Below are 24,670 nucleotides of genomic sequence, written 5' to 3' on the forward strand. Positions count from 1 at the left end.
TTCCTGCTCCTCTGATGCTGCTTGGCCTGCTGTGTTCATCCAGCTCTACACCTTGTTATCTCAGATTCTCCAGCATCAGCAGTTCCTACTGTCTCGGTACCAAATTAAACTAATCCCTTCTGCTCACCCTTGGTCCATATCCCTCCAATCCTTGCATATTCATGTGCTTACCTAAAAGTCACTTAAATACCGCCATCGTATCTGCCTCCACCACTACTTCTGGAAGTACATTCCACACTCCTACCAGCCTCTGTGTAAAAAAATTTGCCCCTCACATCTCCTTTGAACTTTCCCCTCTCACTTTAAATGCATGTCTCTGGGAAAAGGATTCTGACCTTCAACTATATCTATGCATCTCATAATTTTACAGACTTCTATCAAGTCTCCACTCAGCCTCCGCTGCTCCAGACAAAACAACCCAATTTTTACCAGCCTCTCCTTATAGCTCTTACCCTCTAATCCAGGCAGCATCCTGGTAAACCTCTTCTGTACCCTCTCCAAAGCCTCCACATCCTTCCTGTAATGTGGCAACCACAACTGAATGCAATACTCTTAAATGTGACCTAACCAAAGTCTTATAAAGCTGCAACATGATATCCTGATGCTTATACTCAATTCCCCAACCAATAAAGGCAAGCCTTCTTTACCATCCTTGTGTGGCCTCGTTAAGCTATAGACTGAAACCCCAAGATCCCTCTGTACATCAATACTGTCAGGGTCCTGCCATTAACTGTATACCTTTCCTTAACATTTGATCTCACAAAGTGCAGCACCTCACACTTACTCAGATTAAACTCCAGCTGCAATTTCTCCACCCATATCTGCAACTGATCTATATCCTGCTGTATCCTTTGACAACCTCATACACTACCCACAACTCCTCCAACCTTTGTACTGTCTGCAGACTTACTAACCCACCCATCTACATTTTCGCCCAAGCTATATCACAAATGACATAATATTTTTAATTTCTTTTGCCAGTTGAAATGAATGTATTATAACAAAATGTGCTGCCTCAATGTAAAGCACATTCCTATTTGCTCTGGATGAACGTTATACAACCAGTGGAAACAGACAGGATCTGGTCCTGGCAGAATTTTCAATCACATCAAGTATCAGAGTGACACTAAATGGTTTATAAATTCTAATTCAAAATATCAAACGTCTGCCCTGTGTCAGGACTGCTTCTCTCTCTCCTGAAACAGCATCTTCCATAAATAAACTAAGCTCCCAACAAGCAAAGCCGAGAACTAACAAACCCCAATAATCAACCATTTCAAACTTTTGATGTATCATGTCTTTGATCTGGGTGTATGTAAATATAGGCATGTTAAATTGTGTGTAAATTAACAGTAGTCTGACTTCCCAAGTATGTAGACTAATTTTTGGGATCCTTTTACATAATCCAAAGAAGGCCATTACTAGCAGTTTTGCCGACAATGGGGGTTAACCATCTTGCTCCTAACCATGAATCAAAATCCTTTAAGTGATCTCTGCTTGACAAAGCAAAAATGGCAAATTTGCTGAAAAAGCATCAACTAAGATAGATCTGTGGTAGTTTTCTCCGAATGCCTAATATTTTTCTGGAAAATTGCTGGCTATCAATCAGCCCAGATTATTCCATGGCCCAGTAGTGTGTTTAGTAAACTGTCAGTGTTTTTAATTTGTTCTGTTCTCCTGATCAGATACTTATTCAGTTTTTTTAAAAAGAGATGAACCAACATTCAAGATCATAACTGATCCCCATATCCCTCAACTCCCCTATGGTTAAAACTCTTTCCATATCAGCCTTGAATATACTCCATGACTCAGTATCCATAGCTCTCTGAAATAGAGAATGCCCAAGAATCATGACTGTCTGAGAAGAAACTCCTATTTATCTCTAAAATGGGCAACACCTTGTTCTGAAAGTGCTCATAAATCATGGGGGTGGTGGGTGAATCCACCCCCAAATCATCTGGAAAAAAATCAACTCTTGGGGGTGACTTATCAAAGAGAGGGTTGCCCCTGTAAACAGCAATGAAAGGAAATGGTGCAGAGCCACTCCTTCAATCATAGGCTGGTTTCCTCCTGTGCAAATCAAGCCAGACAGAAGTAATCTGTAAATGTAGGGACAGTGAGTAGGTTAAGTGATAGCAATAGGGAGTCCGAGGAGAAACCTTCAATCAAGGCCACAAGTTCTGGTAGCTGTATTCAGGTGAGAACATCTGCCCAGGTGGCCGGATGTGGGGATAGAAGGAGGTTGCAAGAGGGTTGTGGGAGAAAAGGGAGCTGCAGGTTGGTGAAGGAAGAAGCTTCAATGAAGAGAGAACTGTTTTAAACCTCTCAGCAAAGGAATTCTCAGTTAATTGCGAAGCAAGAAAATATTTAATTCCCAAGGTAATGAATTTCTTGCAAATGAATGTGAAATCTTTAGTTAAGGCTGCATATGTTCAGGGGTTACTATGCTTGGAAATTTTTGTTTTAAAAATGCCAAAAATGTTGTTGGTAGAATATTAGCATAGATAAATGATGATCTAACTAATAGGAAAATAGCAATTTGGGTAAAGGTAGAATTTTCAGGGTGATGACCTGTAATTAATGAAGTGCCACAGGGATCAACGCTGCAACCAAATTCATTTACAATATGTATTAATGACATGGATGAGGAAAGTGAATATACTATAACCAAGTTTGTGGATGACAGAAAAATCAGTGGGAAGGCAAATAGTGAAGATGATGCAAAGAGTCTGCAGTGGGATATAGACAGGGTTAGCAACTGGGCAAAAACTTGGCAGATGGAATATAGTATGGGAAGTGTGAATTTGTGAACTTTGGCTGGAAGAATAGAGCAGCTGAATGTTATCTAAATGGAGAAAAATTGCTGAAAGCTGAAGCACTGGGAGATTTGGGAGTCCTCATGCAAAAATCACAAAGAGCTAGCATACAAGTTCAGCAAGTAATACAGTAATCTAATTTTGACCTTCATTTCAAAGAGAATGCAGCATAAAAATAGGGAATTCTTGCTAAAACTATACAGGACACAAGTTAAACTACACCTCGAATACTGTGAACAGTTTTGGTCCCCTTTTCTAAGAAAAGTTATACTGGCATAAAAGGCAGTGCAGAGACATTTCACCAGTCTGATTCCAGACATGGAGGACCGTCTCATCAGGATAGGTGGAGTAGATTGGCTTTACACACTTTGGAATTTAGAAAGAATGAAAAATGATTAAATATACGAGACTCTTACAGGCATTGATGAGGTAGAGAGGTTGTTCACCCTTGTGGAACAGTCTAGGACCTGAGGGCATTATCTCAGAGTAAGGAGTCACCCACTTAGATGAGGAGAAATTTCCTGTCTGAGGGTAGTGAACCTATGGTATTCTTGACCGCAGACGGCACTTGAGGCTGGGTCATGAAGTGTATTTAATGCTGAGATAGACAGGTTTTTAAATCAGCAAGGAGGGAATCAAGAGTTCTGGGGAGATGGCGTCAAATAAGATGGAGTTGAGGATTATTAGATCACAATACTCAGAAGATTATCATCCTATTTAATGGTGGAGTACACTCGTTGGGCCAAATGCCTACTTCTGCTCCCACATTTTATGGTCTTAAATGTAATCGATCCTACTGCAACATAAACTCTGTTAATTGTTAAATTTAAATCTGAGATTGAGATCTCAGATACGGTCTAGAGAGTAGTAACTGCCTGATTAAATTGTTTAGAGCTTCACTGATTCTTCGTTATTTTTATTTTATTCTTTTATTAATTTTGGTTTTGAACTATTAACTGGGAACTGTAAGCTGAAGACAACTTTTGGGCTGTGGCTAACAGCTTGTGTTAAAAGCAAAAACAGACCAAACAAGCTTATATTTATTCATGAGGCCAGGCCTGGAAGCTAATTGCAGGTTGGTTCCTGTTCAAAAGGTTCTACAGATGCTTCATCACCAGGTGAGAACATTACAAAGCGGAAATTGGCTATTAACAAGATATGTACCTGGGAGAGGTTCCAACAAGTCTGGAAAAGATCTTATGCTCAAGCTGATGGTAGATGTTGAATGGAGATGGTCAGTCTGTCAGGGAACGGTCAGACTTTGAATTGTATTTTCTACCTTGTTTTTTGTGACAAATTTCTGGCTGTTGATTGGATTGCATGAAGATTTGAAAGCTTCCTACCTAAACTCCCCTTAGCAACTCTTGGAAGCTCAGAGAATAGAAAACTAAGTTATAAGTACTACTATCTTTATCCGAGTAAACTGAAAACGTGATCCTGATTGACATCTTCAGGAACCACCATCTTTGCCTATGGAACAACATATCGTGAAAACCACTCAGAGTCACAGAGTCATACAGCATGGAAATAGGCCCTTTGGTCCAACCAGTCCACGTCGACCATAATCCCAAACTAAACTAGTCTCACCTGCCTGTGCCTGGCCCATATCCCTCCAATTTCCTAGTCATATACTTATCTAAATGTCTTTTAAATGTTGTAACCATATCTGCATCCACAACTTCCTCTGGAAGTTCATTCCACACACAAACTACTCTGTTAAAAACAAAAATGCCTCAGGTCATTTTTAAATCTTTCTCCTCTCAGCTTAAAAATACACCCCCTTGTCTTGAAATCCCCAACCCAGGGAAAAGACAGCTGTCATTCACCTTATCTATACTCCTCTCAACCTCCTATGGTCCAGTGGAAAAGGTCCCAGGCTATCCAGCCTCTCCTTATAACTCAAGCCCTCCATTCATAGCAATCTGGTCTATTTAATTATTTTCTTTTATTTGGGGCTAAAAATAGAAGTTTCTGGTTTAAAGCATACACCAATTAGATTACTTTGTTGTTTAAATTAGCTCTACTAAAGTTATTGTGTTGTTAACAAATTGCTAAGTCTTTTGTTTAAACCACAAACCAGTGTTGAGAATTGATTATTCACAAAGTCTGGGACTGGTTATTCAAAAAGTTTGGTTAGGAACCACTGGAGTCAATTTTGAGGCTTTGTGATGATACTATGGTTTTAAGAGGTGTACTCTGTCCTGGTTTCTTTTTTTGAAGTGAGGTGATTTTGAGCCATAGGTACTGTACCGTCTCTATGAACCCAATAAAGCAAACAGCTCAAGACACCTTGGCATTCTTTTTTTTCAAAATTGGAACAATAAAAGCAGCATGAATGGGTGGAGTCAGGCTCCCACAGAACCAGGTTTTAGTTTAGCTTTCAAAACCTGTTGGAGTTTTGAAGCTGTTACACCTCCCTTGGCTAAAAGCTGGAGTCCTCTCTCTTAACAAGAATTTTCTCTTGATGCTGTTTTCTCCTGGATTGGAGAAACATTGCATGTGAGATTATCTATTTTACTGAATTTGCCTTTGCCAAGGGTGTGTTTATGGGATATTAGTATATTGGAACAGTTGCTGTTTAATAGTTAGATATCTATCATTCTGTTAAGGTTTCCAATCCAGCTAAAGTTATATAAATTATTTTTTACTTTGTTTGTGTTTTAACTGTAAGGCAAGAATAAAATGTGATGTGCTTAAAGCCAAGTAGTGTAACCAATCGAATAACATCTGGAACATAGCACTTTCCACCTGCCTTTAAATAAGATAAAGGTTAGGGTCTAGACTATTTCCTTGATATATTTGCAAGGGGTTTGGTCTGGTTCATAACAAAATGTTATCTTCCCAGTCTGCGGAAGTGATGTAGGGGCTGATGGATTTTTGTATCTAGTACTGTGTATCAGTTATTTTGACAAAATACCCCTGTTGTCATTATGATTTAAATACTGTGGTATTTAGAAAATAAATGCTATCCTTGTGTGCCATGGCTTTAAGTTCAATGGAAAGTCAATTATTATTGTGGCTGGTGAATTATCTAATTTTGCTTCTGTGAGATTCAAATACTCTATATGTAATACAACCACTGAAGATATTGTTACAATGTGACTGCATCATGTGAGAATGAAAATGTCACCCACAAAAATCAAACTGAGGAAGTTGCAAGAAAAGCCCTCAAGAAAAAGAAATTAACTCCTGCTGTGTGCTATTTATAGCATTCTCTCAGTACCTACCCTGCCAAGCTGCTTTAGAACGTCTCATGTTTCCTAAATTAATTGTAATTTGTAACTTCTGTTCTATATATATGTATATTTTTCCACCAACTTCGCAGAATCCTTTACCCCCTCCAGGCCAATACCCAGTGCCATTAAAACAAATGCTACAAACATTGAACAATGAGTACTTTAATCAAAAGAACCAGACTGACTTTAAAATTAAACACCTAACAAAGCAATATCCATCCAGTCAAGTTTGTCTGAGAGGGGAAGTTATCTGATTGGAAGCGGGTAGTGGGGAAGTCTCCTGGCAATTTTCCACATCCCACATGAAGCAAGTCTATACTTTTAATTGACAGTTGGAGTGCATAACCAGTATTTCCTCTGCCTGGGGATTACATCAGAGCAACAAGCAGTGGAGGACCAGCAAAAGATGACACTAAATTTGAATAAATATCTATAAAGTATGTTTAAAAGGCAGAAAGGCATCAATAGTAAATCCACCTTTGTAAACAAAGGTTTATGACAGCATTTAAACTGGCACCTACTCCACTGGAAGCTCAGGATCAGAACAAAAAAGCCAGAAAAATCTTGAATGCTCTGAAATTCAGTTTGATTACAGTTACCTACATGCAATTTCTTTTGCCTGGCTTAATTCCGTAACTCTTAATACCTAACAAATTCTGTTTTTTTTTTAAATGTTCATTTGACCCGCATCCTAAACAGTTTTCTAAGAAAAGGTTTCAGATTTCTCTTCTCCTTTACGTGAAGGAACTGCTTCCCTCGCATCTCTGGATGGCATAACACTTATTTTAAGGTCATGTTCCCATGTCCTGGACTCTCACGCCCAAAGGAAATAGTTTGTCCATCCTGCCAAATTGTATAAACATTTTAAATACTTTAATTAGATGTCCCCTTAATCTTTTAGATGTCCCCTTAATCTTTTAGATGTCCCCTTAATCTTTTATAATCAAGGAAATACAAGCCTGTACAATCGTCCTCTTGATTCAACACTCTCAATCTTGCTCTAGTGAGCTAGAATCAAAACCTGCAGAATGATCTTCCTGAGAAGCAATATCCAACTCTGCACTGTTACTCCAGATGGAGTCTGTCCAGAGCTTAGATCACACTGATATGCAAGGCAAGAGCAGTGGGCTGGATTGTTCTTTCACAGCCAACACAGACACATTGGGCCAAATGGTTTCCTTCCGTACTGCATAAGCCTATGATTCATTCTAAGCTCGAACTTCTTCCCCTTAATATTTCAGTTGTCCGTGCAATAAAGGCCAATATCTACAAGATTTTTTAGATGAGTTTTTAGTTTTTTCTTCTGATCACCGTAATCTCAAAGCTCGCTCACAGATCCTAGCTTCCCACTCTTCGGAAAATATTCCAATGTGACTTTCTTAGATTCAGGAAAAAAATCTTCAACTTTCAACAAGTTAAATTCCATCTGCCAGTTTTGTCCACTCACTTTGCCCATTAGTGTCCCTTCTGTGGGCTGGTCTCTCATCTAGAAAACCAGACTAACCCAAGTTAACCTGACAGTGACTAGGGTTAACCTTATAGTGAAATACAGTGACTTCGGTTTAACTTTACAATGACCAGAGTTAACCTGACATTTACCGGTTAGCTTGGCGCGAGTTCCAAAGAAAAGCCACATTGGACTCAAAATGCTAACTCTGTTGCTCTCTCCAGATGATGTCACACCTGCTGAGGTTCTCTTACACTGTTTTCATTTCGGGTTTTCAGCATCCGCTGCGTTCTGCTTTTACACTAACTAGGTTAACATGATAGACACCCAGTTAACGACACACTGACACTAGCTAATTTAAAACGGGCCAGGGTTAACCCGACAACGATGCAGGTTAACCGTACAACGCCGACTAGCTTCACCGAGTAGTGACAGCGCTATATCTAACACTAACTTGAAATAACACGTTATTCTGACACTGACCCGGGCTAATGGGTTAATCTGGGGATGAAGCGAGTTAAAGTGGAGTCACTCACCGAGAAACCGGCCCAAAAAGGGCACGAATGTCGGACCCTGGCCGAGGAAGTGAGCGCCAGAGCGGCGAAGCTGACGGCGACGATCAGACCCCCGAGTACCATCTGCGCGGCTCCGAGAGCCAACAGAAGGCGGCAGCGGCGGCCCCCCCGACCCCAAAATGCGGTCGAGCCCAGAAAACGGGAGCGGCGGCCAACAGGCATCGCTGAAGCAGACAGGCAGACAGCTGCGGGGCGGGGTGTGGCGGGCGGCGAAGGGGACGCGCGAACAGCTCCACGCCGTTGCCAGGAGACACACGAAAAATAACGGCTGCGAAAAGGAGGCGGGGCCAGTTGCAGTTGAGCGGGGAAACGCCCCAGTTGTTGACGAAACGAAATCATAGAAATGGAACAAAGTCATCATGAATGCAGCGGCTCTTCAAGCAGGTACCATGCCCTAGTGGCAGTCTCTTGCCTTTCCTCAGACACTTGCACATAATTTGCAACCAAATAATAACCTTCTCAAGTGTTACCCTCATTCAGCATCTGGTATCTGTTCAAAAGTCGTGCAAGCTAGTTAAAGAAAATTTCCCCCTTTAAAATTCATGCTGATTCTTTCTAATCAAGAAAATGCTGGAACTACTCACCAGGTTAGGCAGCATCAATGTGCTACTTACTGTTTGTAAAATTGTCCAATAAGAAAGCCGAGAAAAAGAAAAAAGAACCGTGCTCGTTACAATCTAGTCATTCTCCAGCTGCTTACGTTATCAATGAGCTAAATAAATGCCTGCGGGTAAGAATGTTGCCTGGTACTATAAACATTGCAACTCTCAAAGTAGTTGAGAAGGTTTTTCCAGTTTCATGTAGTTTCTTTAATGTATTTTCAGCAAAGAGGCCAGGATTCTTTTAAATGAAAGAGTTGAGACTGGGACGCATTTTATAGCGGAAGGGAACTGGATATGTAATCATACTTTTTGGCACAATCGGAATTTCTATCATTTGGTAATTTTCTGACATAGAATAACGACCAGTTCCTGACTTGCAGCTAAATCTATGAATTTTTGATACCACATTGGATGCAGTTGGTTTTTGTTCACATATCAGGATGGTAAATTTTCACATGCTGTCAGTGGCTCCACACCCTCTCAGGTGCTGGGAACACGACCTGACATAAGGGCCATTTCTGCATTTTGAGATCAATGACAGTGGTAGCGGACTCCCAAACAAACACTGGTGCTCAGTTACCAGGAGTCATTGGCTGATCCTACCCCTCCAGAATCCCGAAAGCTGATGTTAAAAGCAAGTTCTCATCATCCCACTGATATCGAATATAGGTTGGGTCATGCAGTATATAAAGCATATATCAAAAAAGATTATCTTCTTTACACTATTTGAAGACTTGTACCTTTTTTGTTTTTCTTTATTCATTTGCGGGATGATGAATACACCCAATCAAATGACTAATGTTGGAAAGTACATTTTTCACAAGAAAAAAGCAAATTAAATTAAATGCAAGTCAAGCAGTCAACCATGGGATGAAGGACCAAACAATAAACATCAGCCATGAAACTAAAACAAACAACTGCAGATGCTGGAAATCTGAAGCAAAAACAGAGGTTGTTGGAGGAACTCTGATCTGGCAACATCTATAGACAGAAAGTGGAATTAACGTTCTGCCCAGTTCTGAAGAAGGTCCACTGGAGACATGCAGCACAGAAACAGACTCTTTGGTCCAACTAGGACACGCTGATCATGTTCCCAAATTAAACTAGTTCCAACTGCCTGCGTTTGGCCCATAAATCACTCCAAACCTTTCCTATTCATATACTTAACAAATGTCTTTTAAACTGTACCTGCATCTGCCACTTCCTCTGGCACTTCATTCCACGTACGAACTACACTGTGTAAAAAAAACGTTGCCCCATATGTCCTTTTTAAAATCTTTCTCCTCTAATTTAAAAATATGCTCTCCAGTTTGGAATTCACCTACCCTAGGGAAAAGACAGTTGCTATTGACCTTATCTATGCGCTTCCTGATTTTATAAAGCACTATAAAGTCACACCTCAACTTTCTTTGGTCTAGTGAAAAACTTCAGTCTATTTTTAAAATTCAAACCCTCCTTTTTGGCAACATCCTGGTAAATAGTTCAGAAACAATCTCCAGTTTAATATTATCCTTCCTATAACAGGCAGATCGGAAGTGCACACAGTACCCCAGAAGAGGCCTCACCAACATCCTGTATAACCTCAACATGATTTCCCAACTCCAATACTCAAAGGTCTGAGCAATGAAGGCAAGTGTCCTAAAAGCCTTCTTAACCACCTGTCCACCTGTGATGTAAACTTGAAAGAATTATGAACCTGAACCCGTAGGTTTCTCTGTTCTACAACACTACTCAGGGCCCTACCATTAACTGCATAAGTCCTGCCCTTTTGCTAGTTCTACAAAAATGCAATACCTCGCATTTATCCAAATTAAACTCCATCTGCCATTCCTCAGCCCATTGACACAATTGATCAAAATCTTAGATAACCTTCTTCACTGTCCACTGTAGCACCAATTTTGGTGTCATCCACAAACTTAATATCCATGCCTTCTACATTCTCATTCAAGTCATTTATATAAATGACAAACAAAAGTGGACCCAGTACCAATCCCTGCGGAACACCACTGGTCACATGCCTCCACTCAAAAACAACCCTCCACCACCACTACTCTGTCTCCTACCATAAAGGCAGTTTTTGTATCCAATTGTCAAGTTCACCCCAATCCCCATGTGATCTAATGTCACTAATTAGTCTACCATGCAAAACCTCGTAAAAGGCTTTACTGAAGTTCAAGTAAACAGATGCCTACCGTTCTGCCCTTATCAATCTTTTTGATTACTTACTCAAAAAAAACTCAACCAAGTTTGTGAGACAATTTCCCTTGCATATGTTGACTATCCCCAATCATTCCATGCCTTTCCAAATTCATATAAATCCTACCTTTCAGAATCACCTCCAATAACTTACCCACTACCAATATTAGACTCACAGGTCTACAGTTCCCAGGCTTCTTCTTAAATAAAGGCACATTAGCTACCCTCCAGTATCTCACCATGGTTATAGATGATACAAATATTTCTGCTAGGGGCCCACAATTTCCTCCCTAACTTCCCACAAAGTTCTGGGATATACTTGATCAAGTCCTTGAGATTATTCTACCTTTGTTTTCTAAGACCCTTCTGTAATGTGAACAGTTTTCAAAACATCAATAATTGTTCCCCCTCCCGAGTTCTCTAGCCTCCATTTCTTTCTCCACAGTAAAAACGGATGTGAAATATTCATCTAACCTCTCTCCCATGTCCTGAGGATCAACACGATGATGATCATGTTGATCTTTAAGGGGCCCTTCTCTCTAGTTGCTCTCTTGCTCTTAATGTACTTGTAGGATCTCTTTGGATTAACGTTAATCCAATCGGCCAAAGCGCTCTCATAAGCACTTTTTGCCTTCCTGATTTTCCCTCTTAAAGAATGCCCCTACACTCTTTGTTCTTCAAGAAATTCAATTGATCCCAGTGGTCTATATACTTCTTCTTTTAAATAGAATCTCAATATCTTTACTCATCCATTGTTCCTTAATCTTACCAGCCTTCCTTTCACTGTAACAGAGTGCCTCTGAACTCTTGTTATCACACTTTTGAAAGGCTTTCACTTGTCAGTCATCCCTTTAGATGATTTGGAGTTGGGGACCACATGTAGGGTGTCAAAGTTTGCAGATGACATTAAGATGAGTGGCAGAGCAAAGTGTGCAGAGGACTGTGAAACTTTGCAGAGGAACATAGATACATTGAGTGAGTGGGCAAAGGTCTGGCAGATGGAATACAATGTAAATAAATGTGAAGTCATACGTTTTGGTAGGAGTAATAGTAAAAAGGATTATTACTTGAATGGTAAAAAGTTGCAGCATGCTGCTATGCAGAGGGACCTGGGTGTCCTTGTGCATGAATCACAGAAGGTAGGTCTGCAGGTACAACAAGTAATTAGGAAGGCAAATGGAATTTTGTCCTTCATTGCTAAAGGGATTGAAATAAAAAGCAGAGAGGTTATGTTGCAGCTGTACAAGGTGCTGGTGAGGCCACACCTGGAGTACTGTGTGCAGTTTTGGTCTCCTTACTTGGGAAAGGATGTACTGGCACTGGAGGGGGTGCAAAGGAGGTTCACCAGGTTGATTCCGGAGTTGAGGGGGTTGGCTTATGAGGAGAGACTGAGTAGATTGGGATTATATTCATTGGAATTCAGAAGATTGAGGGGGGATCTTATAGAAACATATAAAATTATGAAGGGAATAGATAAGATAGAAGTAGAGAGGATGTTTCCACTGGCAGGTGAAGCTAGGACAAGAGGGCATAGCCTCAAGATTAGAGGGAGCAGATTTAGGACTGAACTGAGAAGGAATTTCTTCACCCAGAGGGTTGTAAATCTGTGGAATTCCTTGCCCAGTGAAGTAGTTGACGCTACTTCAGTAAATGTTTTTTAAAAAAAGGTAGATTTTTTTTGAACAATAAAGGAATTAAGGGATATGGTGAGAACCGGGTAAGTGGATCTGAGTCCACAAAAGGATCAGCCATGATCTTATTGAATGGCGGAGCAGGCTCGAAGGGCCAGACGGCCTACTCCTGCTCCTAGTTCTTATGTTCTTCACCTGCACAGTCTATTCCAATCAACTTTTGAAAGTTCGTTTCATACCATTAAAATTTTTGCCTTACTCCAACAAGAACTTACACATTTATGGAAGGCATATCATTTCCGTAATTATTTTAAAACTAATAGTATTACGATCACTGACCGTAAGTGTTCCCACCTAACACTTCAGTCACTTGCCCTGCCTTACTTCCCAAGAGAAGATCAAGTTTTGCTCCTTCTCTGGTAGGAACATTAACATTTTCTTTATCAATATGTAAATGAACATATTTAACTAATTCCTCACTATCCAAGCCTTTAACACTATGGCAGTCCCAGTCAATGTTTTGAAAATTAAAATCCCCTACTTTACAACCCCATTATTCTTATATATATCTGCGATCTCTCCACGTATTTGCTTCTCAATTTCCTTCTGACTATGTGGGTTATAGTACAGTCCCATCAAGGTGATCATCCCTTTTTCTAATTTTAACCCATATATTTTCACTGGATGTGCCCTCAAATGTCCTATTTACAGTCGTAATGTTTTCCTTAATCAGCAACACCATTTCCCCTGCTCTCTTTCCACCTTCCTATAGCATCTAAAACTCAGAACATTGAGCTGCCAGTCTTGCCCTTCCCTCAGCCAAGTTTCTGTAATAGCTATGACACTGCAGTCTCATGTTCCAATACATGCTTTGACCTCATCAGCCTTATTTGTAAGACTCCATGCATTGAAATAAATGCAGTTTAATTCAAAACATTAACTCCGCTTTCTCTCCACAGATGCTGCCACACCTTCTCAGTTTCTTCAGCAATTTCTGATTTTGTTCAGTAAAGATTAGCCATTTGACTCTCAATCATATGATCTGAGAAATTATAGTTTCTCTATATTGATGAACATAGTGTTAAAGACACAAAGGTATGACCAGCATTTCCTTGATCCAATTTCTCCATCAGTTACATCTGAGGCAGAAAATTAGGCAGTTAATCCCAACTAAGTTACCCATCTTTGAAGAGCAGCCTCTCCCTTCCCAATTTCTGAACTCTGCATCCACATTTGACCATAACCCTACACACACTCTCTCCAGGTGATGGGGCCAGACAGCCCCCACAGTAGGCTGTCAGAAGTTAGGAAAATATCACCCAATTCAGATATGATCAGAGTGATGGTCTGAGGATAAATAAACTGAAGTTTGAATATATTTCATTTTGCTGTGCATTAGTAGTGTCCAACAAAATGTTTAGCTTTCTATCACTAAATTTTGAGTACAAGTTCTGACATCAAGCTATAGAAAATGACTGATAACAATTTCCTCATTCTATTAAAATGAATCTTATGTTTGGGGAAGAGTTGAAGCTTAAGGTACAAGAATATGGAACAATTCAGCAATCTTAGCACATTATTTGCGTTGCTAAGATCCAATCCATTTGTTACATCCCATGTTCAAATATGTGCTCATGCACTGATTTGCAGCTTTTGACACAATGAAACATACAGCCTTTCAATGCTCTGATCCAGATGCAACCTGTGGTGCCTGATAGCTGGGGAATCCCTGTAGTGCCAAATTCTTAAGGATGCCTTGCATGCTACAGACAGCAGAAGGTTTTCAGAATGACTGCAGAAAGCACTTAGAGTGGCAGCAACAGGGAAGTTGAGTTGGTTCCTGTCATTGTGCATATAAGCTCTGATTGCATGATTCAGCTCCAACTTCAAAATTTAAAAAATAAATCAGTTACTGCTTAAAAAGTGATACAATTCAATTTGTATATTGTCACAAGTTTCACTTGGGTAAATGAGCAAATGTGTCATCCAGCACCATAGAAAGACAATCTCATAGAAAGATCTATGCTCTATGTAGAGACCATTTCATGAGCTGCTGTTGGGGAACCTGACTGTCCTTGGTAATCAGTACTCACACTTTGTTGCTACACAGATATGAGGTGAGCACTAAGAGTGTAGCTCTGACTGACGAGAAAGTCAAAAGGTCTGATGCAGACTGCTGGCTGGTCTTTCCTCTTGCACTAACAAGAGACAATATGGGTTGTTTGAGGGGCAGCTTTAACACAGAAATACATCCCAAACAACAGTCTGTGCCATTAAGTGAGGACTGACAAAAGGAAGAACAAAGTTAGATATGAATAGATTATCAGACAAACAAATGACTACAACGGATATTTTAAAAAGATTTTTATTCAATAATAATGATATACTTAGAAATGTGTCATTTGAGTAATCACAGGAAATAAAGTCAGCCCCATTTGAAAGTGAAGTGATTAACAGAAGCCATGTTAGAATCCCCAGTGAGCTATGTACTGCCGTGCCAGAATAAATTGTCCATTAGTACAAAAATACATTTTGGGCACACAGTACAGTAACCTGTCACTTTATCAAAAGATCCCTCTCGTTGCACTCCAACATTCCCAAACAGTGCCTTAAAGCATAAAAGGATGCAGTGCCTTTAAACAGGAAAGCATGTAATTGTCAAAGAACACAGCAACATTATTAGAGCTGTAGAAACTTAGATGTTTGTTTTTTTTAAGTTGTAAATGTTGATTTTATTGCTGCAATTATACAACTGCTCAAAAGGCCCCATAGCGACAGAATATAAAGATCCTCTTTAGAAAGTTCTTTTCAGTTTGTTTTATACAAAATAAGACATAAAAAATGTTAATTTACAAACCAAGCTCCAAGTTGATATCAGGGTTTATGTACAGCCACAGATCTCAGCAACTTTTCTATCAATCCCCCTGCATGGCAGGACATCCAACCTTAACTTGTTCGAAAGTCCCTGCCAACCAACTATACACATTCAAAGCCACACTAAAAGACATAGAAAAGTAGCTTCTATATTTAAACTAGGATATGGTTACCTGTATAAACATGTAAAGGTTCTAAAGTTATAGAATGTAGAAAAATCTATTTAGTATTTTAAATCATAGCTACAAAACTAAATGTAAGGCATCCCTGCTGGTTAACACAAACTGGGAAAATGTTACAGTTCAGACTTGTGTCACTGCAAGCTCATCTGCATTTTTTTTTCCCCCCACAGAATTTAGAATGTAAGCATTTACATTTTAGGTTGTCCAACAACCTCCTCTCTGATTGAGAGATAACAAGTTATTGCTTAAATCTGTGCTCCATCCACTGCCTACATATCCTGAAATAATTGTCAATCACCCACTTTCACCTTCAAAAGTGATCAATCAAAACTGAGACGCAATTTGTCCCCACGTGGTAATTAGGGTCTCCAGGAAGGGATTTGTTCTGCCAGTTCTTAGGATCACCTGGAAGAAAGAAACAGACCATTTACTTTAACATCAAACCAATGCCTTCAGTCAGGAAGGGAAGGGATTTTAGCACAGATCAATGGGCCAGTTTCTACTTTTGTCACCCACTAGTATGGCCAGGCCAGGTATAGTATGGGGTAGTTATGATGCAATATTCCATTTAGAACCCACACTAAGTTCTAGCGAGCGTTCCACTTCCAATAGGCACAAGCAAATTCCAATTAAAGCAGCTGCAGCAACAAACTTTCAAATGAGGCAGCTTTCCCAGCTAAGTTACATTCGAGCACTTATACAACTTGTCTAAAGTTCTTAAATCAGGATTAACACAGCTTCATTGTGGTTTAACAAAAAAAATGGAATTATTAGCCACAAATTGATTTCTGAACATTGTGCACAGCAATGTTAATATATTATACATGAACACTGCGTACTGCATATCAAATCTTTGAGAAGAGTAAAGCTTAAGCAGGAAGTTTTACAACTGATGCTAAGAGTTGGTATTGAACAAGTAAAATAGAAGGGATGATGAGCATCAGCATTTCGAAACACGAGTCAAAAATTCAAGTAGAGACTGCCTGAGAGTTTTAAACACTAAAGAATGGATTGATTAATAATTAGGATAAAGTTAATTCAGAGATCAGGGAAAGCACAAGTTACAACTCAACTGAGTAACCAACTTTGTGCTTTCTGAACAGGTCTGCAGCAGGACAGCTAGCAAAGTTAATGATGACCACACAATGAATTTGACCTGCAAATATTACAGAAAGACATGACTAAGAAACCCTTGGGGCCGGGTGTATTACGTGACAAGTGACAATTCAAACAAAGCCAGAGAGTGATAGTTAAAGTAATTCAGACCAATGCATTAGATGACGTTAATAATGCTTAAATCAAGTGCAGCATTTATGAAGAAGCTTCCAATTTGATGGATAACAATCATTGATACAATTTACGATATTTCAGTCACTGGCTGGAACAAAACAGTCGATAAAGTCAATGTAATTTAAGGCTTAGTGAACCGATTTGCTTGTTCAAGCTATTGCTTTGGCAATGCTATGCTTACAAAATCCTGTATCCCTTTGCTTCCAACCACTGAACTGGCCACTTTGCTCCTCTGCAACCTTCTTCAAGTTACATCCAGTGCTCCAAAAATCACTACCTGCATACCCTTCACAGCTCTTACCATTCCAACATGGAGTCAAACACATCCCAACCTATACCTCCCTGCAAATGTTTGTACCTCACTCCTGAAGTTCAACCAATGAACCTGTTGCAATGAAAACCCTATGAATCTTGTGGAAATTCACAATCACAAATTGCATAAAAGATGGACAAGTTTTGTGCACCAGCAAAATTGCAAATTTCAAACATTAGCTAGTTTAGCACAAAGAACATTCAGGAATTAGCCTTTACAGATTGTCAAATTATTTTCTGCACATTCTTTCAAAATCAAGAAGCTGGTTTTAATTCAGCTTCTGTGTTAGATGATTACAAGTGCATGACATTTATTCACAGAACAAATCTGATCTCTGGAGTGAAACGAAGGGAGCTGACACTGGTTGCAGAAAATTAAATAATACAGTTAAACACATTCTTAACAAACTGAAATAGAGCAGGTAAAGCACTGCAGAGCCACTCCTGTCCCAAGAAGTTCCAGACAAACCAGAAAGAGAGAGAGAGAGAGAGAGAGAGAGAGAGAAGCATACCCGACGAGGAGTCGGAGGATTTTAGAGCAAAAGACCAACCATCTGGAGTCATAGACGCACAGTGAGGTAAGCGCAGCTCCACAGGCTTCAGGAACTTCAAGCCATGGGGTCCACACATCACCAGCGGGCTCAGGAGTGTTTCACCTAGAAAAGGCATCAATGTATTAGAACTAGAACTGAGTGCTTTTAGAGATGAACAAATCAACGAAGAGGACCTTGGAGAAAAAACAATGGTTCACTCACTCACCACAAATGCTTCTGTCAGTCAGCTTTCCTGCTGCTAAAACCTAGCTGCAACTATGGAGTCTCCTGCGCTAGATCTTTTATCTCAATCCTGCCTTTGACTAACAATTGGAGCTCATTTTTTGGGAAGTAGATGTAACATAGATCTCTGTAAAAATATGCTTATCTTGTAAACTGTGCAAATATTGCAAAGACCTGTTAAAATATATAACATTTCACCCTGGATATTTCAATGTTATGTAAAACATTAAAGTGAATGAGGTTGTTGACTTGCTTGCCGAGCTGGCTTGTTCTAGTTCAGACGTTTTGTCACCTTGCTAAGTGACATCATCAGCGGAGCCTCAAATGAAGCGGCGTTATTCTACACTGCTTGGAATTTACACTGTTTGGTCCGTTACAGTGAGTAGTGTCATTTCCGGTTTTGATCTGTACAGGTTTGTAAATGGGGTCCAATTCCATATGTTTGTTGATTGAAGTATGGGTGGAGAACCATACCTCTAGGAATTCCTGTGCATGTCTATGTTTGGCTTGGGCTACTATGGTTACCTTGTCCCAGAGTTAACCTTCCTCAGAACTGATGGTGGTGGGAAAATGTCAGTTTATATGCAGAAAATAGGGAGGTGGGTGGGGTAGGGAGTAAATGATAGGATAGAGCCCAAAGAGAAAGACAGTTGGACAGACAAAGGAGTTGCTAATGGTCAGGCTGGGAGGGTGAATAGTTGTTAATGGGGACTGTTAGTGACTAACAAGAGGGGGTGTGTAATGGCAAGCGATGCGGTAACAAGGCCTGGTGTGTGGGGTAGGGGGCTGGCATGTGGGAGAGTTTAGGCCCTAAAATTATTGAACTCAATGTCGAGTCCAGAGGGCTGTTGGGTCCCCAAGCGGAAAATGAGGTTGTTCCTCCAGCTTGCATTGGGCTTTGCTGGAACACTGCAGCAAACCAGAGACAGAGATGTTAGCCAGGGAGCAGGGTGGTGCATTCAAGTGGCAGGCAACAGGTAGTTCAGGGTCTTTTTTGCGAGCAGAATGTAGATTTTCTGCGAAGCGGTCGCCAAGTCTACGCTTTGTTTTCCCAGTGTAGAGGAGACCACATTGTGAGCAGCAAATGCAGTAGACTAGATTCTGGGAAGTGCAGGTGAAGTGCTGCTTCACCTGGAAGGTGCTCTTGGTTGAAGGATAAATATCACCAAATGTTAACTCTGATTTTTCCTTCACAGATGCTGCCAGACCTGCTGAGCTTTTCCAGCAACTTTGTTTTTGTTCCTGCACAAATATATTGGTTACTTGCCTTGTTACTATTTGTGGGACCATGCAGTGAGGAAATTGACTACTGTGTTTCTAAATTCCAACAGGACTATACTTCAAAGAACTTGATTGGCTATAAAGAAGTTGGATCAACTTAAGATTGTGAAAGGCATTACACTAATGTTCCATTTACAACTCACGTAGAACTTGCAACATTACTGATCATAAGAAAGCAGTAAAACTTCAGCTGAGAAGGTCCAACACCCACATTATAAACATGAACTCCAAAAGCAACTTTCAAATGGAAAGCATTAACAAAAGCATCCAACACTGACTGCCAGTAAAACACAACCTACTAGTATTACCTAAAGAAATTAACAAACACACTATAAAAACAATTTCAGTATATTTAATTAAGTCTGTTATGATGATGGAGAGCTGTTCAGTCTTGCTTGTCTGACATGCAAGACATAGGGTTTGCCCAATCTACATCAGACCCCTGTTGACAATACTGCTTTAACATTCGTGACTGAAGAATACCTGCATCAACAAAAGGCGAGTCTCACACCTGTAAAGGGTTTGATCAGCATCAGGAAGACAAATGTTATGTTCCAAGAGATAGTAGGAACTGCAGGTGCTGCAGAATCTGGGATAACAAGGTGTAGAGCTGGATGAACACAGCAGGCCAAGCAGCATCCTGGTCTAGGCCTGAAACGTCAGCCTTCCTGCTCGGCCTGCTGTGTTCATCCAGCTCTACACCTTGTTATCCCTTATGTTCCAAGATGTTGCCATCTATCAGCACGGGCCACATGACACTGGAGGTTAATGAATCATTTTCAAGAAGGAAAGCTAGTTCTCACCTTTCTCCTTGTCCAGAGGAGGAAGGATACTGTTGTCTCTGCAGACCTTAAAGTAGATTTCCTGTTCCACTCCCTCAGGAATGGCTCCCTTTGGAATTATGATACTCACTCCAGTCTCGACGGAGCTCAGCACACCACCATTGCTGTCAAAAATTCCCCGAGCTGTTGCAACTACCGTGTGACTGTCATCATCATCATCTTCCAATGCACTAGGACTGAGACAAAGCAAGTCAGTCAGCACATTAATCGTACCAGATGTCTCTACAACAATTAGATGAGAACTTGAGAGCAAAGGATAATCACCATGTATGATTATGGCATTGTACTATTTAATGACCAACAGCTGAAACATTACAACTTTACTCAGCCACTGACTAATCTAACATGTTTGACCTACCCTTGGTTTGATTTCCTTTCTTCATTTATTTGGTTTTGGCAGAATGTTGAGAAGGTTATTATGTATACTTTGTGACCAATTTTGTACCCATCAAATCTAAGAGCATCAGTTCTGGATAGAGCATTGTTACCAAATCAGGCAAATGCAGGCCAGTTAAAGGGTAGACCAGAGATGAATAAAATCCTCACCACTCTTCTCCATCTCCACAACTTCAGCATAGGTGCGGCATCAGTTATTCTTTTTTCCCCTATACTATATTCAGTGCTACAAAGTCCAAGGACAATGTTGACACCACAAACAGCAGACAGATGACAGAAATTTGCACACCATGCCATAGCCCTTTGCAGGATCTTCAAGATATCGTCAAACCAAGCAGACTCAAAAGAATTCATAACAGCACTGACTCCCCTCTTTGACAAGCTGCTTGGCTTGCAGTAAGAGTTCCTGTTTTAAAAGAAAACTTGACAATATTTCTTAGAGGAGCACATTAATCAACTAGACAGTGAAATAAATCTGCTTTATGATGCATCATAGCAACCAAGCTTTTTGCTTGGTTGCTGTAGAGAGTTGAAGAGGAATTACTTAACAGCTTTTCTTGAATTGGCTGTGTATTTTAACCCATTGCTTTTCCCTCTTCCTGATGGTAATGTAATAGGTGAAAACAGAGACTGCACTATTGGTTGGATGGGGACATGCTTAATGGGTCTGATTTTTCTTTTTGCCCTGTTCATAAAAGGGCAAAGGGATAAACCAGTTAGAATAGGCGACCTAATGTCAGAAGTGGCAAAACTTTGAAAGCCATAATCAAGTGCATAATCTTACCAGCACATGGAAAAACATGGGGTTGAAAATAAAAACCAGCATAGATTTGTTCAAGGCAAACTATGCTCAACAACTTTGATCAGGTTTTTCAATGAAATAAGGGAGAGGGTTGAGAGACAGATAGCGTTTGGTGAAATCCCTCAGAAGAGGCTGTTAGCTAAAGCTGAAGCACACAGAATTGAAGATCTAGCTAGAAAATTGGCTGAGTGGTAGGAGAGCATGGATATTGCTGAAAAAAAATGTTCTGTTGTGCTCATCAGGACAATTTGGAAGAAATGCCAAAGGAAGGGAAAACAACATTTATACCACACAAGAGAAAGATGCTGATTGGGTTGACAAGTGGACTCTGCTTGGTAGAAGAGCAGCTATGAATAATGTACCTATTAATGACGACTGAAAGATAACTACTAGGCAGATTGAATCCGACTGATCAAGATATTGCTGTGAGAAATGAACCGTACTGGCTGTCACTCATTCTGCTGAGTTGAAATAGGTACAGTGTGTGTACATGTTCTGTCTGTCTGCAAAGAACAAGGCCCAATGTGTTAATATGTTGCTGCCAGTATAAACCCAAATGACAATCCTAAATTGATTATCAGCATATTTCTTCATGTACTTTGAATAATTTAGTAAATGTTGTCCAAGTGCACAATCACATCTAATGCTTACATTGTGTTGAGTATTTTGCATGAACAGAGTGATTGATTACAGTCAGCACCTTGCTTGTGAAGTATGTAGACATATCCTTGAATGTGGCAAGGCAAGTTGAGAAGGTGTTTGTAAAGAAAATTGCATCCACGGTTTAAGAAATAGAGAGATGAAACAAAAGCAAAGAAACTATATTGAACACTCATAAAACACTGGCTAGGCCTAACCTGCTATATTCCCTCTAATTTCTCCATTTACTGTGTGGACCTCTGGAGGTACATGCATGGACTGGAGATGAACACATCAGCACACTAATCAACTGTATGGACTTCCAAGAGGCAATACAGCTGTGAAACTTGGAGGAAACATTGTTCACTAGTATCATAGAGAAACCATCAAGGCCCCAAAGGATGAAGAGGATACTTAAAAAGGAGCACGGGTGAAAAATGTCCTTTAATTAGAAAAGGCTGAAGCAGTGATATTGTTACAGCTTGTCAACAAATAAGGAAAATTGCTTCCAGTCTCACCAACCACAGGAGACATGATTGTCAATATACAATAAGAGACAGATTTTAAATCATGCATTCTTGACCCAGCAATATCAGATGATCTCCCTATATTGGTGTGTTTACTTCAGTATGATCCATGCTTTTAACACTGGGGACCCGGGTGCAGGACAGTGAACTGGTTATATTATGAAACCATGGTTGTCGAAGAGGTCAGCCGAGTAGGACACTCCAATCAGAGTTCCTCTGCTCCACCTGTTCTTTTTCTTTCTCTCTTCCTTTCCCTTGAGTGTATTTTTTGTTGAGTGTAATTTCTAAAAGTTAATTTTTTTAACTCGCAGGCCCCAGACCAGAGGCCATCGCAGGGTGGCTTTTGATAGATAAATCCGAGATATTTTCCAAATGAATCAGTTGCTCTGTACTTACAAACCAGTAGAAGCTTCAAGAAAGATATTGTGTCACTAAGGGCTTGGCTAGCCAAAGAATGATCATCTCAACATCGGAATCGGAAAGCAAAGAACATTGAAATGTTTTCTCTACCTCTGCCAATAAGCTACTTTCCCTTTTTTTTGTCCATGTGTGCACATATAAGGAGAAAAGTTTATAAGAAGGTTAGAGTTTTAGTAAGTGGTGTTATATATCAGTGGTTTATGTTTCTTGTAGCTTACAGTCAAATTACTTATGATAAATAATAATTCTTGTTTCAACAGAAATCTGGTCTGTGCTTTCTATCAACCTTGTTCTGAAAGATTAATTGAGGCACTGTGCATAGCTTGAAAAAACAACTTTAACATTTGGTACAACTCTGGGAACAGCAGGGCTTGATTTACGATGCACTACCCCAGTGGGGTGCAAAACTATCCAATCTCACCTCACTGAAATTGGCTGTGCATTGAAATGATTATTTTTCTTAACTGTCAAACATTCCAGCTGAGGATGGGTGTTTTAGGAGTTAAACATGTCAAGCATGTCAGTTGATATACAACCCTGACACGGACACTTTAAGAGTGATTCCTTGGAGGACAGTCTTTAAAAATGTCATGGCCCAAACACAAAAAAATCCATTCTTTATACAAATGTCAATGTCAAGGGTCTTACCTTACAGGAATGGCTTTAGGTATTGCGTGAATGTTGTTTGTCTGGTACTTAGGTCTGTGGTCAGATGGCTTGGGGAATGTGTCAGTGCCACTGTCGAAATCCGCAGGATGTGGAGAACTGTGCGTTTTTGGGGGTGGCTCTGGCTTGGATTGTACATGAGGTTCACTAGGTAGGAGGTTATGATCAAACTTTGGGCTCTCAAACTTGCGCTCAAAAGGACGTGCGGCGCTTGTATATGGCTTTGGGGTGAAGCGATTGTATGCTGCAGCTGTTTGCTTCTGGGTCTGCTCCATTCCATTGACAGGGGCTCTTTCAGAAACAGGAAAACCTTTCTGCGGATAAAAATTTGAATGAACAGTTTCATCTCGAGTGGTAGATCTGAAAGCTTGAGCTTTGCTTGGAGGAGCGAGTTCAGGCTTTGACTGTAGAAAGCTGGGCATATCCCGAGGCATTGAATTCACTGAAAAGAGACAGGAACAAAACACAAAGGATTTAGTCAACTTTTTCTCAGTTCATAAAGAATTATAGAATGATACAGCACAAGGGGGCAACCATTCAGCCCACTGTCTTTGCCAACTCTCCCAGCCAGCTCGAGGAAAGAGGAAAAGAAACATTATCTCCACCCTGCCAGGGTACAGTCAGTCAAGGTAGCAACACTCACTCTCACTATGAAGAGTGCACGAAGACATGCTTGGAGTGGCACCAGGCATATCAAAAAAATGAGGTTCCAGCCCCTTGAAGCTAAAAACACAGGACCACCTGTGTGCATAGCAGTGAAAGTAGCAATGCAATAGACAGAGTAAGTGATCCCACAACTAACTGATCAGGTCTAAATCCTGCAGTACTGCCAGAGAGAAAGAGAGCACGCACACGAGAGAGAGAGCGTGCGAGAAAGCGCACACATGCGAGCGAGGGAGAGAGAGCGCGCGAGCGAGAGCGACAGCACGAAAGCGAGAGCACGAGAGAGTGAAAGAGAGAGCACGAGAGAGAGAGCGAGAGAGAGAGAATGCAAGAGCGAGAGAGAGAGAGAATGCAAGAGCGAGAGAGAGACATAAAGACAGAGAATGCAAGTGCGAGAGAGAGAGAGACAGAGCACGAGCACGAGAGAGCAATGACTGGAGGTCTAATTAACCCACCTTGTGTAGACAACGGGCAAGAAGGCAGGACCGTAATAAAGA

The 24,670-nt window shown here is 40.4% G+C and overlaps 2 protein-coding genes across 8 annotated transcripts in view; both read right to left on the reverse strand.

Annotated features, from left to right (window-relative positions):
* Window positions 1-24,670, reverse strand: part of fam189a1 (family with sequence similarity 189 member A1) — a 335,517-nt gene that overhangs the window by 43,847 nt on the left and 267,000 nt on the right. The window lies entirely within an intron of this gene.
* The window catches only part of tjp1a (tight junction protein 1a), a 150,247-nt gene continuing 140,429 nt past the window's right edge, over window positions 14,853-24,670 (reverse strand). For 4 of the 7 annotated variants that reach the window (XM_048617234.1, XM_048617232.1, XM_048617228.1 and 1 more), the window contains 4 exons: window positions 23,493-23,952; window positions 20,022-20,236; window positions 17,674-17,817; window positions 14,853-15,964 (listed from right to left, as the gene is read on the reverse strand). In XM_048617234.1, the coding sequence (XP_048473191.1) occupies window positions 15,870-15,964; window positions 17,674-17,817; window positions 20,022-20,236; window positions 23,493-23,952 (914 nt within the window). In that variant the 3' untranslated portion in view covers window positions 14,853-15,869. The remainder of the gene's footprint in view (window positions 15,965-17,673; window positions 17,818-20,021; window positions 20,237-23,492; window positions 23,953-24,670) is intronic. The other 3 variants (XM_048617233.1, XM_048617229.1, XM_048617231.1) reach the window with 2 other exon arrangements.

Source organism: Rhincodon typus, chromosome 36 (genome assembly GCF_021869965.1).
Source record: "Rhincodon typus isolate 14 chromosome 36, sRhiTyp1.1, whole genome shotgun sequence".
In the NCBI taxonomy this organism is placed as follows: domain Eukaryota; kingdom Metazoa; phylum Chordata; class Chondrichthyes; order Orectolobiformes; family Rhincodontidae; genus Rhincodon; species Rhincodon typus.